Here is a 16,577-nt window from a genome sequence, read left to right as displayed (position 1 = left end):
ATAGGATTTTCTTGTTATTAAAAACGTCAATCGTACAGAAAAGATAAATATAAAACAATCAGAGATACACACAATTTAGAAATCATTTGGTTTTATTATAGAAAGAAGCTATTCTTTCTTTCCCTTCTAGTTTCAGAATGGTTTCTTAGGCTAATGAGTAAATTAATTTTTACATATACATACATGTGTAAAGCCTCTCATTTAAAAATGACCACTATTGGAACAGCCAGCAAATTTCAGGATTATCATTAGCAGCTGAGAGTAAAATTCACAGTCAGATGATGTTAACATTAGCCAAGTGGACAATGTTGATGATACTGTGCTCCCTTCTCACCTGTAAAATGCACCAATAGGATTTTGTTTCCAGGCTTCAGTGGGTCTCACCTGTGTTCTTCTCTGGAGAGTGTCTGTTTCTCCACCAGGGTATGTCTCCAGAGCAAAGGTCCTTGTGCATATACCCAATACGAAAAGTTAGGACAGGTCATGGAGTATCTTACTCGATTTTTCCCCCTGACATCTCTTTTCAGTATTGAGGATAAGGGCTGTTGTGATGGAGGGAGGGGTGGGAGATTTGGGGGAGGGGAAGCATTGAAAGGAGTAGGTACAGAGGACTTTCTTGGTCTGGGAATAGGAGGAAAGGCCCAGGGAATTTGTGTGTGTGTGTGTGGAGGGTTTCTACATAGCCACATATTCTGTTCATGTCCCCTTTTCCAGATCTGTGCATCCCTGCTGTTCTCCCTGATGCTCCCACCAACTAAGTTGTATGGTGTCATTCCCATGACTTTCTATTATAGGCTCTCCCCTTGCCATGGAGTATGAAACCTGGAGGACATGGGTGCCATCTCTTTCCATCCTGTTCCATTGCCCCTCGGCACGTGATACCCAGATCATGGCCTTTGGGGGCTCCCAGGTCATTGGTAAACTTAAGCTCACAGAGAGAGGAAAGGAGAGATGCCAAGAAGTTGACTTCTCTTCGATTCAAGCTGCATTTGAGAAAATACAAAACAAACAAAAAAAGAATCTCCCCTTTGCAGCACTCCCGTGTCACATTCTCAGGTCCTGCTCACCTGAAAGAAGCAGTGGAATTCCTTTCTAAACCTTTCATCTGCTATTGAGAGATGTACACACCTGCATTTTTCCCTCATAGTGCTGTCATTTTCCTATCAATACAAAGGTTATTGGCAGAACTAAGAGCTGATACAGCCTATCTTTATTTCCACTGGAGAGCTCCTAAGTGACATTGGCTGCCATTTAAATACATTTTTATTGCTAAGGCAGTTCTCTGGAAATAGCTTATCTCCCAGGACCCTGTGCCTGCAATTCCCCCTCCTGCCACTAGGCCGCAGTGTCTTCATGGAGTGCAAGTTGGTGTTCACCTCGGGTCAGGAGGACGCACCAGAAACACAGCTGTGTACTCACAAGCTACATGTATACGTATTTAAAATATGTATGTATTACATTATACATTTATACAATGTACTCTGTTAAAATAGTCAATACATTGATCAATTTTAATAAGAAAAGGAAAACTTTATACATTTATACAATGTACTCTGTTAAAATAGTCAATACATTGATCAATTTTAATAAGAAAAGGAAAACTTAGAAACATAAGAGGAGACAAGTAGAGAGGAAATGTGATACTTGAGGCGAGTTACTGAGTTGGCCTTTGTTCTTGGCTTAGAGCCAGTCCCTTCCTGAGCTGAGTTCCCCATTTGTGCGCAGCCTTGTCTTTGAGCCCGAGCCTCCAGGGCTAAGCAGGTTTGGCAGAAGGCTTTGCCGAAAACCACCTGGCAGCCCTTAACTCGCTCAGATGCCTTCTCCGGGCCTGGCATCCAGCTTGCCTCCTTTCTCTGGGGCTTGGCACTCACCCGCCGGAGCCTCCAGATGCAGGACAAGAAGAGGGTTCTGCCACTGGCCCTGGCAAGCTCCCTCCCAGGGGAGATGTAAAGAAGGCACCATAACAGGTTGTAGCCACAACTGGCCCAGTCTAAAGGGCCTGCGGGGCGCTGGTGATGCCTGCAGCCCGTCTCCCTTTCTTCCCTCTTTCCCTGCGCGTCTTACATCTCTGTCCCGGTTCAGCCCTAAGCAGACTAGTTCTCTGACTTCTCCATCAGGCTCATTTTTCAAAGCAGGCAAAATTCTATTTATTATGATGGTTTTACACAAAATCCTAATGACATTAGTTTTGTATACCATCATAAAAATTCGTTATTTCTCCAAATGACTGTCTATTGCCATTCAGTATTTGGGTTCTTTGGGGGTACCTAAATTTCCTGCCTGTGGGGAGTGCACACAACCAGTCATCTTTGAATGTTGGGGCCATTTTCCCTTTGGTCTTTCTGGCCTCAGAAGTGTCTCCCGGGGCGGGGCTGGGGGGTGGGGTTGTACATGGCACTTGGGACCACCTCCATGGGTATCTAGAGCTACCCGGGTCTTTTATGGCCAATATTGGCACTTGCACAAGTCAGGACTCCTCTATCACCAGTCACAAACCCAACCCATGCTCATTTGGGCAAAACCAAAAAAACCTGCCTTAAATGACCCAATAAGGGGAAAAGCATGGGTAGAGCTGACCTTGGGAATGAAGGCATCCAGGGACTGGTGCCCTCTCTCTCCCTTTTCTTCTCTCTCACCCTCTCTGCCTCTCCCTCTCCTTCTCCCCTGTCACTCACACACACACACACACACACACACACACACACCCCACTTACCTCTCCTCCTCTCTCTGAAGTGACTTTATTTTCTCAGTTGCTGCTCTGCGGGGAGGGGACATGGCTGTCAGACTTACATTCTTATAACCGTCCACAAAGGACAGTAGAGAGTTTTTCCTATTAGCTCAGGTGGGAAAACAGAAAAAAACCAGGTAGCCTATCTTGAATCTTGTGCCTAATAATAAACCAATCAGTGTGGCCTGGGGAGGATGTGTACGTGTGTGCATGTGTGTGCATACGTGTGTGCATGGGGCTCTGGTTGGCTCAGATGCCTAGCCACGTGCAGGATGGGAGAGTTTAGCTGCCAAGAGAACCTTGTGGGAGGAGGGGTGAAGAGGATTTCCCTAAAGGAAGGGGATGGTATTTACAAAAGACAGAAAGAAAGGTGCTGGGAGATTTTTTAAAAATGTCTTCATGCGTTGTTTCATTCACAAATATTCTTAAGTATACAACAACTGGAAGAAAATGCAGTCAGCAGGGAACTTAGTCCTGATGTTGATAAACTGGCTTTCAGGAGCATTCTGAATCTGTCACTTAACTCCTGACAGATACTAGTAAGTGCCAGACATTTCTACTTTAGTGCAGGCCAGTCCTTAGGAAGATAGCTCCCTGGCTCATGCAGTGAGAGCTAGTGTGCCCGCCCGGGCCAGCTCCTCTCCTTCTGCCTCATTAGCCTTCATCACCCATGGTGGACTTGGGGTTCCCTGAGGATAAGACCTGTGTCTCATTCCCAGTTGACTTCCAGCACATGGCATGAGACTGGGCACATAGCTGATGCTCAAGGAATGTCTATCAAGGGAATCAATGAATAATAATAACTGGGCTGGCAGCAAAACTGATAGACCACGACTGTGGTGCTGTTATCCTATCTGGGGCCACACCCGAAGCTGTCTACATTGCCGACGAGTGTCACCCATGGGAAACAAATCAAGCATGAGGAGTAGAGGCCTGGCACCACAGCCTGTGTCTCGCACATGAATCCAAATGCATATTCGTACGATCTACAGGCATGATTAACTTGGGAAGTTAGCAGGAAGCAGTCAATCTGTTGAGCAAGTTTGTGTTTTATAAACCAGGTGTTCGGTATTATTATTCATCATTTCCTTTGATACTAGAACAGTCCTCATTATGAAGCATAGGAAATGAAGGATATGGAATAATATACACATATTATACAGCAGAGTGCCACAACCAAGCATTTTGGAGGCCTGTTCAAAGCCTGGGCAAGTGTAATTGAATGGCAGTTCATTTTAGGATTCCCACTTGGACTTGAGTTAATGGGCTTTTGCCGAGATGGACCATGGTGACCCCCCTCTCCCATTCCTACCCTTTGGAAAATGAATGTTGACTCTACGTCTGCGTTTTTCTTGGAAGCCACATGTATGAATCATAAGCAGCTCTTGCCTCAGCAGCTGCTACAGGTTAAGGGGCCAGAGAAAAGCAGGGACCCCCTAGCGTCTGGGGACAGAGCATGTCTGGCTGTGGTTGGCTGCATAACTTCTGCTTGGTGGTCTGGAAAAAAACTCTTGCCACTGGCTGCTATTTCCTATGGCAGGAGTACTGAATGCCTTTCGATCATAAAATATTTACAGTGCAAATTAACTTTCAAATTGATGTTTCTGCTCCATGAAATGTTTAAGATTCACAAAACCCAGACCTGTGGAGACTGGGAAGGAGCTGGAGGGTCCGGAAAAGCATCTTCATGTCACGCGAGTGATATTTCAGGTGTCCAGCCAGCCTCGTGGCCATACTGATGAGCTTGTACATCGGGAAGGTCCAGGGTAGGGCCCTAGCCAATCCAGTTCCAGTCTGGGCCAGAACTGCCCCTAGGAGCGGAGTAGGTGAGCTCATAGCATCTTGGCTAGACTGAGCTCACTGCATTTCCTCTGTTTACCTGCGGCTGGTTACAAATGAGGGGTTTCAGTACAGATGAAATATTATGGGGATTTCATTTTAGGTAATGATGATGCAGTAATTACATTTGGAATTAGCCCCTGAGTGGAGTTGACACTATATTCTGGCTTAATATTTGGAAGTTAGGTTCACATGATCTAGTGTTTGCACCAGGACAAGGACCAGTGATTTAGAATTGATTTTACTGGTTGAAGGGGAAGAAAAGCTTCATTTCTCATTATTGTCAATGGTATGTTTTGATTTCGTTCATGATATGTGTTGGCCTTGCTTGAAATTTTGACTTGAGTTGCCCAGGGTTATGTATCAGCTCAAATCAGCTTTCTTTACAGCATTAAGAATTACTTAAGGAGTTGGGATGTGGGGAGATTTCTGATTCTGAGAGGGATGTTCACTGCGGGTCAGTTCTGCCTTTGAAAATGGCCTTGCACGCCCGCAATGGCAGCCATACTATATTTTAAGTACTTTTAGCAAAAGGTTGGAACTGGTTTTCACAAACTGTTTGACGTGGTTCCTGGCAATAATAACTGTCAACATTATCTCATAGTTCATTTTATTTAGTCATTAATTTTATGATAAAGTTGTTAACTTATAATATGCAAATTAGGCTGCCCCCAAGACTAGACTACATGATTATCATGTGTACTAGTAAGAGTTCTCCAGAGAAACAGAAGCACGGGAGATGTAGACGTATGTTGTTCTATATCTTTTCGGTATGTATTTGGAGAGGGGGAGGGATTTGTTTTAAGGAATTGCCTCGCCCAACTGTGGGGCTGACACTTCTGAAATCTGTAGGGCAGGTTGTCAGGCTGGGACTCCAGGAACAGTTGGTGTCGCAGTCTTGGGGCTGAAGGCAGCCTGGAAGCAGAATTCCTTCTTCCTTCAGAGATCTGTTTTTCTCTTAAGACTGTGAACTGATTGAAGAAGACATACCCACATTATGGAGGGTAATCTGCTTATCAAAGTCTACTGATTTAAATGTTAATCGCATCTAAAAATTGTTCACAGCCACACCTAGACTGGTGTTTGCTCAAACAACTCGGCACCATGGCCTAGCCAAGTTAATACATAAAATTAACCACCTTGTGTATTATGGGGGGAATAAAGACCCATCTTGATATGAATGTAAAACTAATAAAAACATTCCCCCCTCTATTCCTGTTAGGAGTTTTTCCCAGACACAAGCTTCTCTTTAGTTATCATGATTATTGATGATGGAAAGGATTGCTCTATAACAGTGCTTCTCTTCTCGAGTGATAATATGCATACTAATTATTACAATAAAGGTTCAGATTTGGAGGGTCTGGGGTGGGGCTTGGGATTATGCATTTCTAACGCACTCCGATGCTACTTTCCGTGTACCACAGTATGATTAGTGGGGATCGACAGCTTGAAGAATCTATTGGAAGGACAGGATGGGTGGAAGGAAGGTGGGCTGAGTTTAATGACCTTTTCTCAGGAGGACAGACAATCTATGGGGACCTCAGTCCATGGGGGCCTCTAGATTTTAGGATATTCTTTTTATAATGCCTCTTCCCTAGAAGACTGGGAAGCCTTACCTGATTTTGCTATGGAATTAAAGCTATGGAGAGGTGCCCATACATCAGAAAACTCTCTAGACTGAAGGTAGTGGAGTCTCCTTCACAAATCGTCTCGGTGGAGGCTTGAATGGGCTATGAAGCCAGGAAGTTTCCTCCTCCTACCGGACTTGCCATGCCAATTTTGGTTCCTATCAGCAGTGCCACACACCTTGATCTCATTTTGGACTCTGCTACTTACTAGCCTTGTGGGCTAGGAGGCAGGGGAAAGAACTGGCATCCTTTCAAGCACCTTCATATGCCAGGTACCATGCTGGGCTGTTTTACATTTTATCTGCATGGCAACAATACTGTAGAATAATTGGCATTATTTTATCTGAGGACATGGAGGCTTAGCTAATGCAGTTAATAAAGATTCAAGCTAAGAATTACAACCAGGTTTGTCTTGGCCCAAAGCCTACTGTGGTCCAGGACTCTGTTTCCCCATTTGTTATTGGGGGCAGAGTAGGGGTTCCCATCTGGTTCCCAACACTTTGTGAGAAGTAGATGTGCGGGCGGGTCTCAGTGCATTTGTGTGCAAGTCAGAGGGCCACAGAGTGTGTTCCGTGCCACCTTTCAAGGGCTGTTGTTTCAGGAGAAATGTTTAGCTTCTTAGCAGTGATTTTAGGGATCAGATGATCAAGCTATTTTCTGTTTTTGTTTTGTTTGTTTTTCATCTGGGACTGGTGTGCAAAGATCTGTAGAAGTCCAAAAGGGTCTTGACTTGACCACATTGGGGAGAGAGAGTAAATGCTTCCAGATTCCATTGTTTCCAGCAGAGGCAATTCTAAAACCCCTTACATTCATGCTTTCTGATCAATTTTCAGAATACAGAGAACCATTAACATCACACATATTGGACATAAATGTCTGCAAAGTAAAATTATAAAATTGATCTGCGTTATTAAAATAAATCGTTAAGACCAAGAGGCTTTATTTGAACCCAAATGACTGAATGCTGTGAACAGATCAGCTGGAGCCAGGGACAGGGATACTCATCTGCAAATAAAGACCCTGCACCTCCTCCTGGGCGAGAGGCTTGAGTGGGCAGTGGTCCACTCCCAACTGCCCCTGGTCCTCAGAGGAGGGACAGCCGAGGGGGATGGCCTCCAGCCCTGCAGTTTCCAGGTCAGTCTCAGGTAACCGGCTTTTCTCTCTCCATCCAGCTTGCTGATGATCAGGGCCTTGTCCTCATGACCACAGTCGCCATGCCCGTGTTTAGTAAGCAGAACGAAACCGTGAGTACAGTGACTGTGCCCACTGCTTGTTGCCAGGAGGGTTGTTTTCTGACTCAAGCTCTGGTGACCTTCATTTATTTATTTCATTTTAAGGAGAGAGGGTGTGTAATTTTCCCTCACTGTTGGAATCATGAAATCAAGCACAGATGAGAGGAATTCAGGCAGCACCATTTTACAGGGGGCAACACTTTCCCACCATTTAATTGTTAAATGGCCAGAGGAAAGAAAACCCCAGACAGAATCCTTGATTATGGTGTATGACCAGTCTCCACTGATAGCTGCCAGCCTCGTATTAGTGTCCTAGGGCTGTGGTATCAAAGTTCCACGAATGGGGTGGCTTAAAGCCAAGAAGTTTATTCTTATAGTTTAGGAGGCTAGAAGTCCAAAAAAATCAAGGTGTCAGCAGGGCCATGCTTCCCCTGAAGGCTCAAGGGGAGAGTCCTTGCGTGGCCCCAGACTTCCCTTGGTTTACGGCAGCATAAGTCCAATCTTTGCATCAGTTTTCACATGTTCTCTCCTGTCTTCCTGTCCTCTCCTCTTAGAAAGACACCAGTCCTTGGATATAAGGCCCATCCTAAATCCAGGATGATTTCACCTCGAGATCCTTAACTAATTACACCTGCTAAGACCCTATTTCCAAACAAGATCACATTCTGAGGTTCTGGGTGAACTTGAATTTGGGGGAAACAGCGGACAGTAGCAGTTTGTATCTTCTTCCGGAAGGCATTTCTGACATCAGAAAGTTTCAGCGCATCACATTGCCCTTGGAAACTGGGACCCCGAAGGCCTATTCCTTCACTTCAGTTCTTGGTTCCAACTGGCTGCTAACAATCTTAGGGTTATTTCTTCTTTCTCTGGCTATTTAGTCTCTCTCTCCTGGGCACCAGATGGTAGTGTAAATTGAGAAAGCAGTTAACACACTATAAGTCTTTCCTGTAGAAAGCTTCCATAAGAGAAACTGATTAATGATCACAGTCCTTAGCTGCTGAAACTTTAGTGCTTCTGCACATCAATTCTTCATTTTCAGGACAGAGAGGAGAATTAGGGTGTCTTAGTATGAGTGTGTGTTGAGAGTTGTAGCTGTTAATGTTTGGCCTGAGAAGCTGCCATGCTTATCTAGTAGCATTTGGGTTGGGGGATGGGGAACAGAAAAGGGTTCCTCTTGGAGATATTAGTTAACCTCCAATCTCTATCATTTTGAAGAAAGCACCAGATGGTGACCTATGGTATGTGGCTTCTCATAAGGTTCTAGTTTTTCTTCCAAATCAACTTACTATTGCTATTGTTTAATGTTTGTTTTCAACAGAGGTCGAAAGGCATTCTGCTAGGCGTGGTTGGCACAGATGTCCCAGTGAAAGAACTTCTGAAGACCATCCCCAAATACAAGGTAACACATTGCTTACTTAATAATCAAGGGCCAAATGTTCAAGATAATTTCACAATCTGCCATAGTAACTATTAAAACACAAAGTAAAAAGGCTTTCTTTTCTCTGTCTGGAAGGCTCTGTTTCGGGGGTAGGGGGAAGATCTGGATAGGTCTATGCATGCCTACCCAGGTTCACATGGGCCAGTAGAGTCTACACAAGTCTATGCAGGTTGACACAGGTCTAACTTCTCTGATGGTCTCCTAAGCCAGTCGGGACTCACCCCAGTCTGAGGACCCTCTAAAATCTGTTACTTCTTAGTAGAAGCCCAGTGAGGCACAGAGAAAAATGGTCGCTGACTGTAGGAAAGAGTATTCCCTCTGTTTTGGAAGGTGATGGGCTATACATTAATATTCCTTTCCTAATGCTAAATTAAAAGTCATGGCCTAAAAGCGTCGTATGGCTTTTTAAACTTTGGGCATAATTGAGAGAATGAAGTAGGTGATTTTGGAACAGAGATAAAGCAGGCCTTGCTAGGCCACTGCTTTGGGCAGTTAGAACAACACGAGGGGCATTGAAAGGCAGGGGCCCCTGGAGTAGGAACACTAGATGGAAGGGATTCAGAAAGGGTGTGCAAAGGCGAGAGCCCAGCTTTGCACATGAGGCCAGCCCTGCATCAGGGAGAGAGGAGTCATGCCATGCTGTATGCCCAGCACTCTGCCCCCAGCACTACTCCTTCGATTTATTTAGTTCATCTACACTTGGGGATGGAGGGGCTCTCATAGCCCCAGTGCCACCCTCAGCCAGCCCCACTCCAGTTCCCATGAGAAAAGCACCCTGTCTCCCACACGACTTCCCAGCGGTCTGTGGACTGGTGCCTGCCTGTCTGGGGCAGGTGGACACAACCCAAGCTCCCACCTGCAGCTGACCAACGGCACTGCCTCCCGGCTGGCTGGAGAGGGTGCCCAGTGACTATGAAGGTGATGTGGTGGCAGTAGACATCTGGGGATCCATGGGGATAAGATTAACTGGTATTTCTGTTCTCTGGCTGCTCGAGGTGTGCTGCCGTGATTAAATAAACACTTTAATGGAATTAGAGCATTGACGCACCAGGAGCCTGGTTTCCGTGGGTCAGACTTGACACCCACTTCCTTTAGAGCAGCGCTGTCCTGACCATAGCCCTCTACTTACCTCCACACACACTGCCTGGGCTCTGTGCTGCCCACACAGCTCCGAGCAGGTCTTTTTAAATGTAAACGGACTCACTGCTCTTCTTAATTACCCCTTCTAACCTCAGCCTGCCATGTGCAGTCACAGTGGAGATGTGCTCACACTGCTCTCTGAAACACAGAGTAGCCAGGGGAGTGACGTGGCTGGGCTCACCTTTTTAAAAGATGGCCCAGCTCCTTGAGCCCTACGCAGAAAACTCTCGTCTGTTGCCTCGTGGGGGCTCCTCAGAAGAGCAAGTCAAAGGCTGGGGAGGCAAGGTCCTCAAGCCCGTCACAGCCAAGGGGAACTGCGCCTGAGCGTGGGAGGGCGGGACAGGGCCACAGTGGCCCGCGCTCCTGGTCCTAAGAGGTGTTCACTGAGCCCACACGGTTCCCCTGACTGCACAAGGGTCGAACCCAGACCTGCCCCTCTTCCCAGCACCGAGCACACTGGCTCGCCCGTCTCCCTTTCGTGCCCATTCATAGACTGACAAGGGCTTTCTTTGCCCCCATTTGGACGGAGGCAGGCTTTTTCAGCCAGGAATATTGGGTAGTTGCCTGGCCAGCAGGGCCCCTTCCCTACCACCTCCTTCCATGCTGAGCCCGCTTGACCACAGTTGTGAGGGGCCCCTGGGCCTTCCAGGCCCGCAGCGGGAGAAAAGCAGAGGAAGGCAGCGCTGAAGGTTCTGGAGGCCGACACGCACAGGGCCCTGCCTCCATTGCCCAGGAGCTGGGTGTGGATCGGCCTCTCAGCTCCTCCTCTGTCCAGCAGTGATAGAACCTGCTTGTAGACTTGCCTGAAGCATTGACCGTTGTCATTAATCGGCAGCACAGTGGTCAAGGGGACAGTTGTGACACGCAGACTCTTGGTACCCACGGCCCTCTCCAACGTGGGCTGCCGCCTGCATAGAGCTGCTGACGGCCTTCGCATCCCAGATGCAGGCACCTGTGGCTTCACGTCCGCGGGGCCTTTGCTAACCTAGAATGCCCAAGAGAATGACGAGGCAGCCACACTCTGGGATCCTCGCCACCTTTAAAAATGGGGTTTTCCAAGAACTTTGAAAGGCATGGGGAAAGGCTTATGATCCAAGGTCACATGTTTTAGGCAGGATTCTTAAGTTTGATGAAAGCACAGGCCTACCTTTTGACAGAGGGTTGGGGTAAGAGCAAGAGAATAGATCAGCTAGTTACAGGATGTCACAGCAAACTCTTGTCCAAGCAAGTCAGCTGAACGGATGGCTGCAGCCAAAATGATCAGATCTCACCTTAGAGGGTCAAATGCAAAAGGAGAGGTGCAGAAAAAAGGCTGTTAAAAAAGCATTGCCTTGTGGTAGGAGACAAGGTGCCTCCTGGTGCAATAGTAGCAGATGACAGTGGCTGAGAACGCGGTGCTGTGGAAAGTGCGTTCCCCAGGCCACGTTAGCAAGTCCTCAGGTGAGGGCTGTGCCGCTGTATCCCTTCCACTCACAGGAGACCCGGCTTCACGGGCGAGTGTCCACAGAGTGCAGGCCACGTAAGGAGGAAGGGGTGGGTGTGATCTCAGCCAGGCCTGTGTGACTCCTAACCACGTGCTTAGAGGAGATCCCAGCCGTTCGCCTGCCACTGCATGATTTGTTGCCGCGCTCATAGACCATCTGTACCGTTATTTACTTAACACTTCCCTTGTACATAAACTCAGAAGTTTCTTCACTTAGCTCAGTTTTAATAGGAAACTCCATAGCACCATTTTAAAAGAAAAGCCAGTGTTATTTGCCATTATAGAGGGTAATTGTAAAAAAAAATCATAAAAACAAAATAATAGTAATAGGTGATTGCTTGATAATCCAGGGTCCTGAGCTTGAAGTCTGTTGTCTCTTTTTTAAGGTAGTATTAAAGGCAAGTGCTAAAGGTACTAAATAGAAACAGATAGATTAGATAGATAGATAGATGATAGATAGATGATAGATAGATAGATAGATAGATAGATAGATAGATAGATAGATAGATGATAGATAGATAGATGATAGATAGATAGAGATATATTTGGAAGGATGGGAGGAATTGGAAAGGGCTCACTCTCACTAAGTGGTTCTGGCTTATAAGTTTAATGTTTAATACCAGGCCCTTATGCCATTTTAAAATGATCTTGTTCTACATTCTGTTTTTCCTAAGAAAGCAAAACAGTCTATGGGAACATGACAGAGAGCTGAGAAATGAGGCTCATGGGATTTGTTCATCCTGCAGTCCTGGGCACCCTGCCTCTGGGGCTCCCCTCAGTTCCCAGCATCGGTGCCATCACCACCACCCATAAGCCCACATTGCACCTCCACCTGTCAGTCCAGGTTTCTCAGAGTCCCCAGAGGGTCTGGCTTTTCCCCAGCACTTCCTATTGGGTCCTTAGCACCTGCTCCACCCCTAGAAAAATGAGCAAGCAAGGCCTGTCTATTCCCATACACTGATGCCATTTAGATCAAATTAGAAAGAAAGCCACTTGCATCACAAAGAGGAAATGAACTCTAAGCTGAAATCAGGTGTCCAGGCCCACAGAATGTGCCTCCTTAGCAAAGAACTGTCTTACTTGGGTTTATTGAGATGACAAAGGCCTCCTTCATACTGCCACCGGGGGGCCCTGACAACCAGCCACATCCCCCACCAAGGCTTTTACAGTTGAGGTTAGGACAGCTGGTTGATCCAAACCCACATAAGCAAGTGCTGGAAACTGTGCAGATCCCCAGAGACCGAGAGCCAAAGATTGAGGGAGAGATTTGAGCTTCCTAAAGATAATTTTATTGGATCCCCAGACCTAGATGCCCAGAATCGCTGGCTTACTGTTTAAGGAAGGGCACCCACCTTGAGGGAATGTTTCCAGACAATTGTTAAACCTCTTATTTCATCTGAGAAGATGTAGAAACTCAAATCCAGGACCCCTTACTTGGCAGATGCCCAGTAAATCAAGAAACTCTGAGCATAATAGGAAACTGATAAGGATTACCCTATGAGTGTATTTCTCAAAGCTCCCTCTGCCAGGAAAGGTGCTACGCTCTTTAGCACACTATCTCACTAAACAATAGGCAGACACTGCTGTGGCCCTCATGTTACAGCTAAAGAAACTGAGGCACAGAAGGTGGACTACCTCGCCAAGTTTCACAGCTAGTAAGCCGTGATTTTACCTGCCATTTACTACCCTAAAGCCATTAAGAACAATAAATGACAAATAATAATAACCATAGTTTAAATAATAGTTAAAATATTAACAATAATAGTTTAAATAAAATAAACAATGGAACACTTCTTAAACTTTTACCGTGTGGCATGGTAAAAATGTTTTACATGGGCTGTTCTCATTGAATCCTTGTTAGGCTCCCATGGAGTGGGTACAACGGGCCCCATTTTTGCTTGAGGAAACTCGAAGTAACGTTCTCAACATAAGTTAGTAAAAGATGAATGAAACAAAGTGTAACAGGAGAATAGAGGAAGATCAGCCGCAGGAAATTTACCAACAGTGCCTGAAATATGGGCACTTCTGTTTTATGCTGTCCCAGGGCCCTGGAGACACAGGTAGGACACAAGTACACCTCAGTTGTTCCTCCTCTGGTTCCCACAAAACACCTTGGGAGGAGGTGTGCATGGCAGCCAGGCCAGGCCCGGCCACGGCGGAGCAGCCTCTCATCCAGGAGAGGAGAGGAGAGCTCGGGGGAGCCGAGTGCGGATCACACCTTCCCGTCCTGATTAACACCTTGTAAAGATGAGTCAGCTCTTGGCTCTTGGGGTTTTCCCAGAAGATAGAATTCTTTCTTTCCCCTTAGCTTCATAGGTTTTCCCACAAGGCAATCAGACTTCCTGTAATTTTTATTAAGAATTCCAGACACCCAGGCAATAATTTCCGGACCCCACCACCTCTGTTAAGGTAACAAGTCATTTTATAATTGGGTTCACTTCATTAGCCCAAAGCCCCTGCACTTGGACAGGAGGTGCTGCCTTCCCGGCCGTGGGACCAGAGGCTCAGGCCTCCAGGAGAGCTGCTTCAGGACCGAGGCCCCCTTGGCAGCCCCAAGCACTGGACCGCGTGTGTCCGATCTGTTCTCTATTACTCCGCGGGATGCTCATTGGAATGGACAGGAGGACGGGTTCTATTTCAGATGAAATAAAAATTAGAGATTTCATCAGTTTATTGAGTTGTGGCCAAAAACAAATGCTGGACATTGTCCTATTACAAGCTTTTGGTTTTCTGAGAGATTCACCCACAGAATGTGTTTGGAGATTTGCTCCGAGTTTCTCTTCTTACATCTACATTAGGTTACATCCATACGTCACCCACCAACCAGCAAACATCGTGATCTTATTTTCCCGGACTGTTCTCCTGGGGAGGCCTTTCACCAGATAGTTTCTGAATGTCAGGAAGACTTTCTCAGGAGCAGCTTGAGGAAGACTGAGTGTGCACCTGCCATCGCAAGTCAGCTTCTCTGTTTCGGCTCAATTCTAATATTAACTTTCGTTTAGACTTTAAAGATGAACTAGATAATATTTGGGTAAAAAGTGAAGAGCCTCTTAAGTACACACAGACCTTAACCGGAGCACCTGCCATGTGCCCGACATAATGCCAGGGCTTGCAGAAATCAAAGATGAGTAGCACGGCTCCTGCCCCACAAAGAACCCATTCTCATGGGGAGGCAGTGTCTTATCTAGAACAGGCAGGGGAAGGAAAGAGAACCAGCTAGTGTTGGGAGGCAGAAAAGTAAGGGGAGTTTCATGCATAAAGGTCAAGGTAGGAATGGAGAAATTATCAGGGTTTTGTGGAAACATGCTATGGAAAGAAGGAAATAATGGGGAAGGTCAGGAGAGACTTTTAATAGGCAATGATCCTGAGGCTGAGCTACAGCGTGGTGAGAATTAGCTAGGGGGAGACAGGGAGGAGTGGTGCTGTAGGCCACTAGCACTGCGGGAGTGAAGGTCTAGGAAGGAGAAGAAGCTGCAGGGGGTTGTGTCAGTGCCATGCGCCTCGAGAGGCAGTGAGTGGAAGGAGGCAGGGCTGGGGGCCTAGGTAGGGACCAGTCCCCAGGGAGACCTGATGGACACCGGATTTCATCTTCCACATGAAGAGGTCTTCAGTGGGTTTTACTCAGGGGAGCAACAGGGCCAGAGTTACCTTTGGCTTTGACCAGTCTTAGAGTGACTTGGTTGCGGCCAAGTTTTGAGGCAGAAAGGCAGGTTTCCACTTTGAGGTGGAAATCTATTACATTCAATCTTCATGGAAGGAAGTGTGGAGAAGCAGACTTGAATGTGAGTAATTTCGGGAATAAAAATTAGTGATGACTTGGGTCAAGAAGTTGAAGATGAAAGAGAGAAACAAGCCTAAGGACGATGCTTTAATTTCTAATGTGGGCATCAGGGTGGGCGGTGGTGCCACCATGGAGCAAGAAGGGCAGGAAGAGCCACCGTGATGACCAGGGGTGATATCCAGTTGCCTGAGGGATATTCGGGTAGAAAGACCGGCACGTAGCTGGGTGCTTAGATCTGCCACTGAGGGGAGAGGCCGGGGCTGGAGCTCAGAAGTGGAGATGACAGCATCCAGGTGGTTGCTGAAGATTATTGGGAGAGAGCTGAAGCAGACAAGCGCCCTAGGAGAGAAGCTGAGGCACAGTGGGTGCTTGAGCGGTGCCTGGGGGATGAGGTCCTGTGGAAAGGAGACCCAGGAGTATGGGCCCTGGGAGCTGAGGAAATACAGTGGAAAAGGAAGGGGGCAGTACCGCCTCCAGGAAGATTCCAGAGAGCGCTGTCTATAGAGTTTGGTAATTAGGAGGCCACTGGCAACGGTGGGGAAGGGAGTTCTGGTGCCATCTTGGGGAGGGGGGCACATTCTAGTCTAGTCGGCTGGGCCACCAGGAAGCAGAGGTCACAGGTAAAGGGTGAGTGGAGTGGAGGACGTTGGGTGGGGCGGTCAGCTCAGCCTCTGCACCCCGGGGGAGAAAGCAGGGTTTAGATTAGCTTTGTAGAATCCGTGCTCAATTCAACGTGTGTTATGGTTTCCCTGCCTCCTCCTTTTACTGTTTCTGGTTTCCCTTCTCCCCTTCCCTCCATCCCATCCACCCCTCCACACCTGGCATGACCTTGGCCATCCTGGAACTCGTAGGGAGACAGGCATTGAGTCATCAAAGCCCCTGACTAACGCCTTGGTAATGTATCGTCAAACCCACAAATAATTGGTTACTATCATTTTGACACGTGCCGTACAGGGAAAGTGGAGAGCGTTAAGGGAGCCTGTGCAAGGAGCTTTGTCTTCTTGTGAGTATTACTTCCTACAAGCGAACCAAGAACTGAAGTGATGTACATTGGAAGGCACTGAATACATTAGCTTACCATATCATTTGTTTGGTCTGATTTTTAGCTCGAATTTCCAATGAAATACCACTTTTGCCTTTAATGGAAAAAGTCAGACTCTCCAAGTCCGTTTTGACCCCTCGGGTTCGTTTTAAACTGGGACATAATAATGGTAATTAATGCAGTGTTGACTGTGTCTGACATTTTTCCAAGAGACAAGATGAAAGAGACGTTATGCATCTCAAAGGATAGGAAACCTCTGGTTTAT

General features: G+C 46.8%; 1 protein-coding gene across 2 annotated transcripts in view; it reads left to right on the top strand.

The window, feature by feature from the left end:
- CACNA2D3 (calcium voltage-gated channel auxiliary subunit alpha2delta 3) overlaps nucleotides 1-16,577 on the top strand; it is a 768,096-nt gene that overhangs the window by 553,832 nt on the left and 197,687 nt on the right. For both annotated transcript variants that reach the window (XM_081159441.1, XM_081159440.1), the window contains 2 exons: nucleotides 7,369-7,440; nucleotides 8,747-8,827. In XM_081159441.1, the coding sequence (XP_081015567.1) occupies nucleotides 7,369-7,440; nucleotides 8,747-8,827 (153 nt within the window). The remainder of the gene's footprint in view (nucleotides 1-7,368; nucleotides 7,441-8,746; nucleotides 8,828-16,577) is intronic.

This window comes from Miniopterus schreibersii (assembly GCF_964146895.1).
Source record: "Miniopterus schreibersii genome assembly, chromosome: 15".
In the NCBI taxonomy this organism is placed as follows: Eukaryota; Metazoa; Chordata; class Mammalia; order Chiroptera; family Miniopteridae; genus Miniopterus; species Miniopterus schreibersii.
This window is presented reverse-complemented; position numbering and strand designations above follow the sequence as displayed.